The sequence below is a fragment of the Tachyglossus aculeatus genome, chromosome 1, assembly GCF_015852505.1.
Source record: "Tachyglossus aculeatus isolate mTacAcu1 chromosome 1, mTacAcu1.pri, whole genome shotgun sequence".
Lineage (NCBI taxonomy): Eukaryota > Metazoa > Chordata > Mammalia > Monotremata > Tachyglossidae > Tachyglossus > Tachyglossus aculeatus.
The window spans coordinates 64,985,190-65,000,600 of record NC_052066.1 but is presented as its reverse complement, the minus strand read 5'-3'; the positions used below and the strand labels follow the sequence as shown (position 1 = coordinate 65,000,600).

The 15,411-nt window shown below is 47.0% G+C and overlaps 1 protein-coding gene across 2 annotated transcripts in view; it reads right to left on the bottom strand.

The window, feature by feature from the left end:
- The window catches only part of ETV5 (ETS variant transcription factor 5), a 120,542-nt gene that overhangs the window by 22,210 nt on the left and 82,921 nt on the right, over positions 1-15,411 (bottom strand). For both annotated transcript variants that reach the window (XM_038749411.1, XM_038749420.1), the window contains exons 10-11: positions 6,263-6,331; positions 4,983-5,152 (exon numbers count right to left, since the gene is read on the bottom strand). In XM_038749411.1, the coding sequence (XP_038605339.1) occupies positions 4,983-5,152; positions 6,263-6,331 (239 nt within the window). The remainder of the gene's footprint in view (positions 1-4,982; positions 5,153-6,262; positions 6,332-15,411) is intronic.

Here is a 15,411-nt window from a genome sequence, read left to right as displayed (position 1 = left end):
GGGCTTTGGAGTCAGAGGTCGTGGGTTCAAATCCCGGCTCCACCACTTGTCAGCTGTGTGACTTTGGGCAAGTCACTTCACTTCTCTGGGCCTCAGTTCCCTCAACTGTAAAATGGGGATGAAGACTGTGAGCCCCATGTGGGACAACCTGATTATTTTGTATCTACCCCAGTGCTTAGAACAGTGCTTGGCACATAGTAAGCGCTTAACAAATATCAACATTATTATTATTATTCTCTGGGCCTCAGTTCCCTCATCTGTAAAATGGGGATGAAGACTGTGTGCCCCACCTGGGACAATACGATTACCTTGTATCCACCCCAGCACTCAGAACAGTGCTTTGCACATAGTAAGCGCTTAACAAATACCAACATTATTATTATAGTGCTTATTTCCAAATCCAGAATTTCTTTATTTCTATTAATGTCTGTCTCCCCCTCTGGATTATAAACTCCTTATGGGCAGGGAATATGTCTACCAACTCTGTTATACCATACTCTCTCATGTGTTTAGTACAGACCTCTGCACACAGTAAGCACTCAATAAATAGCATTGATTGAAGGCACACAGGGGGAAGCAGTGTAGCCTAGTGGCCAGCAGAGAAGCAGTGTGGCTCAGTGGAAAGAGCACGGCCTTGGGAGTCAGAGGTTGTGGGTTCTAATTCTGGCTCTGCCACTTGTCATCTGTGTGACTTGGGCATGGCACTTCACTTCTCTGTGCCTCAGTTACCTCATCTGTAAAATGGGGATTAAGACTGTGGGCCCCATGTGGGACAACCTGATCACCTTGTATATCCTCCAGAGCTTAGAACAGTGCTTGGCACATAGTAAGCGCTTCGCAAATATCATCATCATTACCATAATCATAGAGCGTGGCCCTGGGAGTCAGGAGGACCTGTGTTCTGATCCTGGCTCTGCCACTTGTCTGCTGGGTGGCCCTGGGCAAGTCGCTTCACTTCTTATTACAAGGTGATCAGGTTGTCCCACGTGGGGCTCACAGTCTTCATCCCTATTTTACAGAGGAGGGAACTGAGGCACACAGAAGTTAAGTTGGGCTCCCAGTCTTAATCCCCATTTTACAGATGAGGTAACTGAGGCCCAGAGAAGCTAAGTGACTTGCCCAAAGTCACACAGCTGACAAGGGGCGGAGCCGGGATTTGAACCCACAACCTCCAACTCCCAAGCCCGGGCTCCAGGGCTTAGAACAGTGCTACGCACATAGTAAGCACTTAACAAATGCCATTATTATTATTATTATATTATTTCCACTGAGCCACGCGGCTCACAGTCTTAATCTCCATTTTACAGATGAAGGAACTGAGGCACAGAGAAGTTCAGTGACTTGCCCGGAGTCACACAGCTGCCAGGTGGCGGAGCGGGGATTGGAACCCACGACCTGTGACTCCCAAGCCGGTGCTCTTTCCACGAAGCCACGCTGCTTACATCATCATCAGCATTAGGCTGCCGTTCCTTAAGCGCTTACTCTCTGCCCACCGCTCTTCTGAACCCCGGCGTGGAGGCGAGGGCATCAGGTTGGCCCACGTGGGGCTCACAGTCTTCATCCCCATTGTACAGATGAGGTCAGTGAGGCCTGGAGAAGTGAAGTGGCTTGCCCAAGGTCCAGTGGCGGAGCCGGGATTGGAACCCAGCCACTAGGCCATGCTGCTTCTCTGTTGGCGCCCTGCCCCTTCGCCCCCTTCCTCCTTTTCCTCTCCTCCTCCTCTCCATCCTGGGGCCTCCATGATCAAGATCCTGGACTTTCTCCCGGGGAAACAAAGTCTTGGGAAGCTGAAGGCGTCCTAAAATGGGGGCGGGGGGAGTGTGTATATGTGTGTGTTTGTGTGGGGGGTATATAATAATAATAATGGCATTTATTAAGCACTTACTATGTGCAAAGCACTAAGCGCTGGCACTGTTCTAAGCGCTGATAATGATGATGGCATTTGTTAAGCGCTTACTATGTGCCAAGCACTGTTCTAAATGCCGGGGAGGATACAAGGTTGTCCCCCGTGGGGTCCACAGTCTTCATCCCCATTTTAAGAGATGAGGGAACTGAGGCTCAGAGAAGTTAAATGACTTGCCCGAAGTCACACAGTTGACAAGGGGTGGAGCCGGGATTTGAACCCATGACCTCTGACTCCCAAGCCCGGGCTCTTTCCACTGAGCCACGCTGCTTCTCCTGTTTGGGGAGGGGGCTGCTTTCCCTGAGAGCGCCTAGCTTGGGCCGGATCTTGCGGCTTCACTCTGGGGTCATGTTTTTCTAACCGTCCCTGCCAAAACCTTTACAAAGAAACTTTTACTAAACTCCATTCTTAGAAGGTTCCTGGAGTCTTATTACCCTGAAGCTGATAAGCAGCTTCCTCCCCGCTGCTCTCGGCAGCCATCCATCCATCCATGTTGCCAACTTGTACTTCCCAAGCGCTTAGTACAGTGCTCTGCACACAGTAAGCGCTCAATACGATTGACTGATTGATTGAGAAGCAGCGTGACTCAGTGGAAAGAGCACAGCTTGGGAGTCAGAGGTCATGGGTTCAAATCCCGGCTCTGCCATGACTTTAGGGAAGTCACTTCACTTCTCTGTGCCTCAGTTACCTCATCTAGAAAATGGTGATTAAGACTGCAAGCCCCACATGGGACAACCTGATCACCTTGTATCCTCCCCAGCGCTTAGAAAAGTGCCTTGCACATAGTAAGCACTTAACAAATGCCATCATTATTATTATTATTATTCTCTGTGCCTCAGTTACTTCATCTATAAAATGGGGATTGAGACTGTGAGCCCAATGTGGGACAGGGACTGTGTCCAACCCTATTACCTTGTATCTACCCCAGCGCTTAGTGCAGTGCCTGGCACGTCTTGTCTTATGCTGTCGAGTTGTCTCCGAGCCATAGCGTCTCCCCCTTTTAGACTGTGAGCCCAGTGTTGGGTAGGGACTGTCTCTATATGTTGCCAATTTGTACTTCCCAAGCGCTTAGTACAGTGCTTTGCACATAGTAAGCGCTCAATAAATATGATTGATGATGATGATGATGGACAAATCTCTCCCAGAACGCCCCGCCTCCATCTGCAATTGTTCTGGCGCATAGTAAGCACTTAACAAATACCACAAATATCATAAATTATTACCTTCCCCTGTGCCCTAGCACTGGACAACTAAGAGTTTGGGAGGGAAAAAGTGTGAACGGGTGAGAAGGATAATTAATTAGAATAAGGACACACCTACAGGTGACACATCGGACACACAATCAGGAGGACTAATTCTCTGGAAAAGACACTAATGCTAGGAAATGTCCAGGGGAAATGTGGAAGAGGCAGACCAGCAGCTAGATGGATAGGGACCATAACAACGATAACGGAAGAACCATTAGAAAGGCCGTGGATTATGGCAGAGGACAGCATATTCTGAATAAAATATATCCATACAGTCACTATGAATCGGCAACGACTCAACAGCACCGGATAATAATAATCATAATACTGTTGGCAGATTTTCCGGGGAGATCGCCAAATACTCTTTGTGAACTCAGTGCCTTGCTCACACCACAGGCACAGTCACAACTGTCCAGCGTTTAGTACAGTGCCTGGCACATCATAAGTGCTTAATACCATATTACTTATAATAATAATAATGATGGCATTTATTAAGCGCTTACTATGTGCAAAGCACTGTTCTAATCGCTGGGGAGGTTACAAGGTGATCAGATTGTCCCAAGGGGGGCTCACAGTCTTAATCCCCATTTTACAGATGAGGGAACTGAGGCCCAGAGAAGTGAAGTGACTTGCCCAAAGTCACACAGCTGACAATTGGTGGAGCCGGGATTTGAACCCATGACCTCTGACTCCAAAGCCCAGGCTCTTTCCACTGAGCCAGCACTGGATAATAATAATCATAATACTGTTGGCAGATTTTCCAGGGAGATCGCCAAATACTCTTTGTGAACTCAGTGCATCGCTCACACCACAGGCGCAGTCACCACTGTCCAGCGCTTAGTACAGTGCCTGGCACATCATAAGTGCTTAACAAATACCATATTTCTTATAATAATAATAATAACAATAATGATGGCATTTATTAAGCACTTACTCTGTGCAAAGCACTGTTCTAATCGCTGGGGAGGTTACAAGGTGATCAGATTGTCCCGGGGGGGCTCACAGTCTCAATCCCCATTTTTACAGATGAGGGAACTGAGGCCCAGAGAAGTGAAGTGACTTGCCCAAAGTCACCCAGCTGACAATTGGGGGAGCCGGGATTTGAACCCATGACCTCTGACTCCAAAGCCCGGGCTCTTTCCACTGAGCCAGCACTGGATAATAATAATCATAATACTGTTGGCAGATTTTCCGGGGAGATCGCCAAATACTCTTTGTGAACTCAGTGCATCGCTCACACCACAGGCGCAGTCACCACTGTCCAGCGCTTAGTACAGTGCCTGGCACATCATAAGTGCTTAACAAATACCATATTTCTTATAATAATAATAACAATAATGATGGCCTTTATTAAGCACTTACTCTGTGCAAAGCACTGTTCTAAGCGCTGGGGAGGTTACAAGGTGATCAGATTGTCCCACGGGGGGCTCACAGTCTTAATCCTCATTGTACAGATGAGGTCACTGAGGCCCAGAGAATTGCCCAAAGTCATACAGCTGACAATTGGCGGAGCCAGAATTTGAACCCATGACCTCTGACTCCAAAGCCCGGGCTCTTCACACTGAGCCACGCTGCTTCACATCATAGGGATCTGGTGGATTAGCACCCCGCCAGTGGGGCAGGCACATTAGGGAGTGTGTGTCTGCCAACTCTGTTGCACTGAATTCTCCCCAGTTCTTAGTATAGTGCTCCGCACAGAATAAGCGCTCAATAAAGACCATCGATGATGGTGGGTGAGTGCTTTTCCCTCATCCCAGGCCCTCAGTGACCGGTCTACAAGGCCGGACACGGTGGACAGTCGTCCCCCATTGAGCACCCGGTCTGGTTTGTACCTCCTCCGGCTCTATCAGCTTGAACTCCATGCCTCTGCCCGTCCAGGCGATGAAGTGCGCGTTGGCCGGGTCGTCGAGAAGAGTGACCAGGAACTGCCAGAGCTGCAGAGAGCCTCTTCTCTGGTAAGGGGGCCCTTCCCGGTACATGGTGGCTTCCTGTTTCACTTTGCCTATTTGGGGGGAGAAAGAGAATTGAGATGCCCGCAGGCTCGGAGTGGTGGGAAGGGTGCGGAAGTTGGGGGAACCTCCTCTATTATTATTATCACTATCAGGGTGTTTATTAAGCACTTACTGGGGGACAAGCACTGTCCTAAGCACTGCAGTGGGCATGAGGTAATCAGTTTGGACCCGGTCCCTGTCCCATGTGGGGGTTCACAGCCTTAATCCCCATTTTACAGATGAGGAAACTGAGGCACCGAAAAGTTAAGTGACTTGCCCAAGGTCACCCAGCAGACAAGTGGCAGAGCTTGGATTGGAACTCAGGTCCTGTGACTCCTAGGCCTAATGCTCTAGACTGTAAGCTCTTTGTAGGTAGGGAATGTGCCTACCAACTCTGTTATATTCCCCCAATCAGTCAATCAATGGTATATACTGAACATTCACTGTGTGTACTGAGCACTTGGGAAAGTAAAATACAACACAGTTGGTAGACAAGTCCTCTGCCCATAACAAGCTTAAAGTCTAGAGGGGGAGACAGACATTAATATAACTTACAGATATGCACATAAATGCTGTGGGGCTGAGGGTGGGGTGAATACTAAATACCCAAAGGGCACAGATTCAGTGCAGAGACGATTCAGAAGGGAGAGAGGGAGATGGGAAAGAGAGGGTTTAATCGGGGAAGGCCTCTTGGAGGAGATGTCCTTAATAAGGCTTTGAAGGTGGGGAGAATGGTGATCTGGTGTATTCGGAGGGGGAGAGAATTTCAGGCCAGAGGGAGGATGCGGGAAAGGGGTCGGAGGTGAATCAGACGGGATTGGGACACTGTGAGAAAACTGGAGCAGGAGATCACTGAGGAGGGGGCGAGCTGATCGAGTCCTCTATGCTTAGTACAGTGCTCTGTGCACAGCAAGTGCTCAATAAAGACCACTGATTAACTGATGCAAGAAAGCACTGCCACGGTGCAAAACGTCAGCACTATACCCTGTGCGTGACTCTGAGGACCCCGCCGGGATGCGCACCGGGCCGGACTTTCTCTGTGATGATTCTTGGTGGGTGAATTTTTTTGCAGGAGACTCATTTTCTACTACTGGTTTTTCTCCAGCCCTTAATTAACTCACCCTCCAGCCTCTCAGGCACGACGCAAGTGTCATCGAAGTAAAGTCGGGGATCTTTCTCATATGAAAAGCCTGGGTTAAACAGAAAGACAGAACTCGTCACTTGGCAAATACAATCTAGGCCAATCTAGGCATGAACCCCTGCATTTTTAATAATAATGATAATAATGGCATTTATTCAGCGCCTACTACGTTCAAAGCACTGTTCTAAGCGCTGGGGAGGTTACAAGGTAATAAGGTTGTCTCACGGGGGGCTCCCAATCTTAATCCCCATTTTACATAAGAGGTAACTGACGCCCAGAGAAGTTAAGTGACTTGCCCAAAGTCACACAGCTGACAATTGGCGGAGGTCGGATTTGAACCCATGACCTCTGACTCCAAAGCCCGTGCACTTCCCACCGAGCCACGCTGCTTTTCTATGCCATTTTAAGCCATTGGAGGGTGAGAATGTTGTCTTCAGACCATGCTGCTATTTTTGCGACCAACTGGTTTTCAATACCTCTCACACAGTTTGATTCTGAAGGAATCAATTCTTATAATTATTATTATTATGGTATTTGTTAAGCACTTACTATGTGCCAGGCACCGTATTAAGCACTGGGATGGAGTCAAGCAAATCGGGATGGACAGAGTCCCTATTCATTCATTCAATCATATTTATTGAGCGCTTACTGTGTGCAGAGCACTGTACTAAGCGCTTGGGAAGTCCAAGTCGGCAACATACAGATACGGTCCCTACCCAACAGCGGGCTCACGGTCTAGAAGAGGGAGACAGACAACAAAACAAAACACTGGAGAAGCAGCGTGGCTCAGTGGTAAGAGCCCGGGCTTTGGAGTCAGAGGTCATGGGTTCAAATCCCGGCTCTGCCACTTGTCAGCTGTGTGACTTTGGGCAAATCACTTGCCCAAAATGGGGATCAAAACTGTGAGCCCCCCCCCGGGACAACCTAATCACCTTGTAACCTCCCCAGCACTTAGAACAGTGCTTTGCACATAGTAAGCGCTTAACAAATACCATCATTATTATTATTATTATGTAGACAGGTGTCAAAATTGTTAGAACAAATAGAATTAAAGCCACATGAGGCTTATAGTCTGAATTCCCACTGTACTAAGGAGGGAACGGAGGCCCAGAGAAGTGAAGTGATTTGCACAAGGTCACACAGCAGACAAGGGGTGGAGCCGGAATCAGAACCCAGGTCCGTTTGACCCCCCACCCCCGGCCCGGGCTCTATCCACTAGGCCATGCTGAAACAGAGCCAGAATGCTGTCAATTCCCGCTGCAAGACCAGCAGGTCTCGGGAAGAGCTGGGAGGCAAATCCCCCGACGTCGTACTCAAATGGGGAGAATTAAGACAGCTGCTCCTGGGATTCTTCAACGGGACCAACCAATTTGTGACCCAAACACAAATACTCCCGGTCAACCCAAATTCAGATTGACTGGATTTAGTTGCTCCCTTTATTCATTCCCCCCTCCCAGCCCCACAGCACTTACATACATATCTGTAATTTATTTCTTTATATTCATTCATTCAATCGTATTTATTGAGCCCTTACTGTGTGTAGAGCACTGTACTAAGCGCTTGGGAAGTACAAGTTGGTGACATATAGAGACAGTCCCTACCTAACAACGGGCTCTGTCTGTCTTTCCTTCTATGATAATAATAATAATAATGATGGCATTTATTAAACGCTTATTATGTGCAAAGCATCATCATCATCAATTGTATTTATTGAGCGCTTACTGTGTGCACAGCACTGTACTAAGCGCTTGGGAAGTACAAGTTGGCAACATATAGAGACAGTCCCTACCCAACAGTGGGCTCACAGTCTAAAAGGGGGAGACAGAGAACAAAACCAGACATACTAACAAAATAAAATAAATAGAATAGATATGTACAAGTAAAATAAATAAATAAGTAGAGTAATAAATATGTACAAACATATATACATATATACAGGTGATATACATATATACAGGTGATATACATATATACAGAGCACTGTTCTAAGCACTGGGGAGGTTACAAAGTGATCAGGTTGTCCCACGGGGGGGCTCACGGTCTTAATCCCCACTTTACAGATGATGTCACTGAGGCACAGAGAAGTGAAGTAACCTGCCCAGAGTCACACAGCTGACAGTTGGCGGAGCTGGGATATGAACCCATGACGTCTGACTCCAAAGCCCGTGTTCTTTCCACTGAGCCATGCTGCTTCTAGACTGCAAGCTCGTTGTGGATAGGGAATGTGTCTATTTATTGTTGTAATGTACTCTCCCAGGCGCTCAGTACAGTGCTCTGCAGTCCGTAAGATTTACTGACTGACTTGCACTCCAGCTTCTGTCATCTGCCAGCTTCTGCCGGAAGAAGCAGAGTGGCTCAGTGGAAAGAGCCACTTCTAGACTGTGAGCCCGCTGTTGGGTAGGGACTGTCTCTATGTGTTGCCGACTTGTACTTCCCAAGCGCTTAGTACAGTGCTCTGCACACAGTAGGCGCTCAATAAATACGATTGATTGATTGATTGATTGAAAGAGCCTGGGCTTTGGAGTCTGAGGTATATATGCATATATGTCTGTACATATTTATTACTCTATTTATTTTATTTGTACATATCTATTCTATTTATTTTATTAATATGTTTTGTTTTGTTCTCTGTCTCCCCCTTCTAGACTGTGAGCCCACTGTTGGGTAGGGACTGTCTCTATATGTTGCCAACTTGTACTTCCCAAGCGCTTAGTACAGTGCTCTACACACAGTAAGCGCTCAATAAATACGATTGATTGATTGAGGTCATGGGTTCAAATCCCGGCTCCACCAACTGTCAGCTGTGTGACTTTGGGCAAGTCACTTCACTTCTCTGGGCCTCAGTGACCTCATCTGTAAAATGGGGATTAAAACTGTGAGTTCCCCATGGGACAACCTGATCACCTTGTAACCTCCCCAGCGCTTAGAACAGCGCTTGGCACATATTCAGCGCTTAACAAATACCACCATTATTATTATCTGTTGTATTTGTTTTTACGGCACCTGTTAAGCGCTTACTCTGTGCCAAGCACTATTCCAAGTGCTGGGGTAGATAAAAATGAATCCGGTTGGACACTGTCCCTGTCCCACACGGGGCTCCTAAGGAGGAAGGAGAACAGGTATTGAATCCCCATTTTGCAAATGAGGGAACTGAGACCTAGAGATAATAAGTAACTTGCCCAAGGTCACACAGCAAAGTGGAGGAGCTGGGATTAGAACTCAGGTCAACTGACACGCAGGCCTGTCCTCCTTCCCCTAGGCTATGCTGGTCTCTTGCTATCCCACCCTCTTCTCCCCGCCACCCACCTACTCCCACTGGGGAGGGTCCAGGCCGTAGCTGGTTCCTGCTGGTTGCCCTGGGATCCCCTGCGAACCCCCCTGACGGCAGCAAATCTCCCTCCTCTTCAGCATGGCTCACTGGAAAGAGCCTGGGCTTTGGAGTTAGAGGTCACGGGTTCAAATCCCAGCTCCGCCACTTGCCAGCTGTGTGACTTTGGGCAAGTCAGGGCCTCAGTTACCTCATCTGGAAAATGGGGATTAAGACTGTGAGCCCACCGTGGGACAACCGGATCACCTTGTAACCTCCCCAGTGCTTAGAACAGTGCTTTGCACATAGTAAGCGCTTAATAAAGCCATTATTATTATTATTATCTCCCTCCTCTAGACCGTCAGCTCAGTGTGGGCAGGGAATGTGTCTGCTATACTGTACTCTCCTAAGCGCTTAGTACAGCACTCTGCACATAGTAGGTGCTCAATAAATACAACTGAATGAATGAATGAAATGGAAATTTCCACCTTTAATAATAATAATGATGGCATTTATTAAGCACTTACTATGTGCAATGCACTGTTCTAAGCACTGGGGAGGTGACAAGGTGATCAGGTCGTGCCGGGGGGCTCACAGTCTTCATCCCCATTTTACAGATGAGGGAACTGAAGCACAGAGAAGTGAAGTGACTTGCCCAAAGTCACACAGCTGACAATTGGTGGAGCCGGGATTAGAACCCATGACCTCTGACTCCAAGGCCCGGGCTCTTTCCACTGAGCCACGCTGCTTCTGCACATCCCTCTTTTGAGGGTAGCGCAAGTCTATCTGAAGAAAGCCCAGAGAACAACCAAATGGTGCTAACTGTAACTGTCAACTTGTACTTCCCAAGTGGTTAGTACAGTGCCCTGCAATCAATCAATCAATCAATCGTATTTATTGAGCACTTACTGTGTGCAGCACTGTATTAAGCGCTTCTGCACAAAGGAAGCGCTCAATAAATACGATTGATTGATTTCTAGTAGATCTTGCTGGGGTGTGGACAGGCCAATGAAACAGGCTATATTTATCCTGGAAAAGGGCAACCTGAAGAAACGGAATTACAGTCTTGGAGCATACGAGGGATTCTGAATGGATGACCGTTGCCTGCAGGTCAAGTGTCAGCAGTGTGGCCTAGTGGATAGAGCCTGGGCCTGGGAGTTTGAGGACCCGAATTCCAATCCCGGCTCCGCCACTTGTCTGCCGCGTGACCAGGGGCAAGTCACTTCACTTCTCTGTGATTCAGTTACGTCATCTGTAAAATAAGAATTAAGCCTGTGCAGCGTGGCTCAGTGGAAAGAGCCCGGGCTTTGGAGTCAGAGATCAGAGGTTCAAATCCCAGCCCCTCCAACTGTCAGCTGTGTGACTTTGGGCAAGTCACTTCACTTCTCTGGGCCTCAGTTAAGACTGTGAGCCCCATGTGGGACATTCTGTATGTTTGGTTTCGTTCTCTGTCTCCCCCTTTTAGACTGTGAGACCACTGTTGGGTAGGGACTGTCTCCATATGTTGCCAACTTGTACTTCCCAAGCGCTTAGTACAGTGTTCTGCACACAGTAAGCGCTCAATAAATACGATTGATTGATTGATTGATTGACTGAACCTGACCACCTTGTATGTGGCTCAGTGGAAAGAGCCCGGGCTTTGGAGTCAGAGGTCATGGGTTCAAATCCCAGCTCCGCCAACTGTCAGCTGTGTGACTTTGGGCAAGTCACTTCACTTCTCTGGGCCTCAGTTACCTCATCTGGAAAATGGGGATTAAAACTGTGAACCCCCCGTGGAACAACTTGATCACCTTGTAACCTCCCCAGCGCTTAGAACAGTGCTTTGAACATAGTAAGCGCTTAACAAATACCATCATCATCATTATTATTATTATAACCTCTCCAGCGCTTAGAACAGTGCTTTGCACATAGTTAAGCGCTTAATAAATGCTATCATTATCATTATTATTATGTGGGGTAGGAACTGTGTCCAACCTGATTAGCCTGTGTCCAACTTGATGATCCATCCCCCGTCTTACCTCCTTTCCTTCCCCACAGCACCTGTATATATGTTTGTACGTATTTATTACCCTATTCATTTTACTTGTACATATTTATTCTATTTATTTTATTCTGTTAATATGTTTTGTTTTGTTGTCTGTCTCCCCCTTCTAGATTGTGAGCCCACTGTTGGGTAAGGACCGTCTCTATGTGTTGCCAACTTGTACTTCCCAAGTGCTTAGTACAGCGCTCAAATAATACAATTGAATGAATGAATGAATTAGCTTGTATCTACCCCAGCGCTTAGTACAGTGCCTGGCACATCGTAAGCGCTTAAAAAAAAGGAAAGCGGTTTACACTGCATCAGGAGGGATTTCCGTTAGACTTTAGGAAGAGCTTCCTCAGAGCCCATTGTTGGGTAGGGACCGTCTCTATATGTTGCCGACTTGTACTTCCCAAGCGCTTAGTACAGTGCTCTGCACACAGTAATCACTCAATAAATACGGTTGAATGAATGAATGAATTTAAGTTTTGAAAACACAAGATAACACACTACCAAGGGAGATAACGACAAACAAGTATTTCTTGAGCAATCACAGGGAGTACGGAAGGCATCTTCATGTCTGAAGATTAAAAAAAACGGGTAGGTGATTCTCTTTGCGGAAATATTTTCATGCAGTGCTGCCCGGAGACAGGAGCATGATCTAGATGACCCCTTGAAGTCCTTTCCATCCTTATCTCCTCTGATTAAGCTCCCAAGAGCAGAGGCAGCTATTGCCAGAACGCAGTTCGGTTATTTCAAATGAAACAAATCAAAACGCACCCACCTGTTGATGGGGGCTACTCTTAGAGGTACGCCTTGTTTTTAAAATAAGCGTGACATGCTCGGAAAGGGAGAAATAAAGTCGTGAGCCCAGATTAAATGGTAGGTGTGGTTTTCCCAACTGAGAAGAAATAGCATTTTGGTGTGCTCTGTGGTTTCCGCCCAGGGCTACCCGGACTGCTGTCGAACAGCTGGAGGATGGTTTAGCTGATGTGAAGCATCAGCTGAAAATCTGAGACGCGCCCCATTAGCAGCTGCATTTCTTGTGGCTCCAGCAGTCTAATAAACCCAACGAAGGGGACAGGAAGGAAGAAGCTGCCCGCTCCGGGGAGGAGCGGGGCGAGGAGGAGACGCGAAGGGGAGAGAGGAAGGACTCAAGGTGAACATGTAAACCAGGGTTGGATATCTTTGTCATCGCAGATGCCAATCAGCGGCGCTTGTTTTTCTAACTGTTTTTACGGGCATCTGCGTGTGTGTGTGTGTGTGAGTACGCGCCTGTAGTGTTGAGAGGATGGGAAAACCGTGTCAGGCTAATTTCCCGCAATTTAGAAGACTAGCTCCTTCTAAATAAAGCTGGATTCTTGATCAGGGGAAGAAAGAGCCCAACCTTCCCCTCCTCTTTTCCCTTCTCCCCTGATAGTCTGGTCTCTGTGTACTGCAAGCAACCAAATGCCTTACTAAAAATATTTCCTTTAAGTGCATGCTCTTTTCTAATTGTTATAATTATGCAAAACACTTCTCTCCCTCCTACTCCCCCTGGTTTGCCTGCTGGAGCCGTCTATTGGAGCTCGAGAAACTTTCAGGAGGCTGGAAGACGGCACTACGCAGCTGCTGGTTCTCTCACCAAAGTCAGTTGTCCAATGAGTAATAATACCAATAATAATAATTGTGGTATTTGTTAAGAGCTTACTATGTGCCAAGCCTGTACTAAGCGCTGCGGAGGATACGAACAAATCATGTTGGACATGGTCTCTGTCCCGTGTGGGGTTTACAGTCTTAATCCCCATTTTACAGGTGAGGTAACTGAGGCACAGAGAAGTTAAGTGACTTGCCCAAGGCCACACAGCAGACAAGTGGCAGAGCCGGGATTAGAACCCATGACTTTCTGACGCCCAAGCCCATGTTCTATCCACTACACCATGCTACCCCCCCCCCCCACTCCTCTAAATCAATCAATCGTATTTATTGAGTGCTTACTTAAATCCTTGAATTCATTCAGATGGCTAGAGGAACTCTAGTGGAAAAGACTTCGGTCTGGTAATAATTACAATAACAATAATAATTGTGGTATTTTTAAGTTTTTACTACGTTCCAGGCACTGAACTAAACACTGGGAAGTAGCATCTGTAAAATGGAGACTGAGACTGTGAGCCCCACATGGAACAGGAACTCGGTCTAACCCTATTTGCTTGTATTCATAGCAAGCGCTTAATAAATACCACAATAATTACTATTATTAATTTGCTCACAGGAGCAACCTTACATTTGAGACGTCTCGCGTTATGTGCCAGTCCACTCTGCACCCCTTGTTGTGTGACCTTGGGCAAGTCACTTAACTTCTCGGGGCCTCAGTTCCCTAATCTGTAAAATGGGGAGTCTATACCTCCCTCCCTCCTACTTGGATCGTGAGCCCAATGTGGGACAGAGACTGTGTCTAATCTGATCATCCTGCATCTATCCCTGGTATAGTGGATAGAGCATGGGCCGAGGAGTGAGAAGGTCATAGGTTTTAATCCCAGCGCTGCCACTTGGCTGCTGTGTGACCTTGGGCAAGTCGTTTAACTTCTCTGGGCCTCAGGTCCCTCATCTGTAAAATGGGGATTGAGACGGTGAGCCCCACGTGGAATGGGGACTGTGTCCAACCCGGTTTGCTTGTATCCACCTCAGCGCTTAGTACAGTTGAGAAGTAGCGTGGCTCAGTGGAAAGAGCATGGACTTTGGAGTCAGAGGTCATGGGTTCAAATCCTGTCTTTGCCAACTGTCACCTGTGTGACTTTGGGCAAGTCACTTCACTTCTCTGGGCCTCAGTTCCCTCTTCTGTAAAACAGGGATTAAGACTATGAACCCCCCGTGGGACAACCTGATCACCTTGTGACCTCCCCAGCGCTTAGAACAGTGCTTTGCACATAGTAAGTGCTTCTAGACTGTCAGCCCACTGTTGAGTAGGGACCAACTCTATATGTTGCAAACTTGTACTTCCCAAGCGCTTAGTACAGTGCTCTGCACACAGTAAGCGCTCAATACGACTGAATGAATGAATGCCATCATTATTATTATTATTACAGTGCTTGGCACATAGTAAACGCTTAACAAACACAATAATAATAGCTATTACTAATGCAATATTTAATATACTTGATACAAGGCTTGGCACAGAATAGGTGCTTAATGAATACCATGATTATTACTATTACTATCATTCTATTTATCTAATTTGATAGTATCGATGCCTGTCTACTTGTTTTGTTGTCCGTCTCCCCCTTCTAGACTGTGAGCCCGTTGTTGGGCAGGGACTGTCTCTATCTGTTGCCAGATTGTACTTCCCAAGCGCTTAGTACAGTGCTCTGCACACAGTAAGCGCTCGATAAATACAATCAAATGAATGAATGAATGAACTGTTATTTATGATCACTTATTAAGTGAGGTCACATCCATCCAAGAGCAAGACCTCTCACCCACCGCATCAGATGGGCTTTGCCTTGCGGGGGATATTAGCGTTTTGATTCACCCGGGGTCTTGTCTCATCATCATCATCATCAATCGTATTTACTGAGCGCTTACTATGTGCAGAGCACTGTACTAAGCGCTTGGGAAGTACACATTGGCACCTTATAGAGACAGTCCCCACCCAACAGTGGGCTCACAGTCTAAAAGGGGGAGACAGAGAACAAAACCAAACATACTAACAAAATAAAATAAATAGAATAGATATGTACAAATAAAATAAATAAATAGAGTAAAAAAATATGTACAGAGATCTCCTTCTCCCATGAATAAAATCAAGCAGTCCGGCATTATG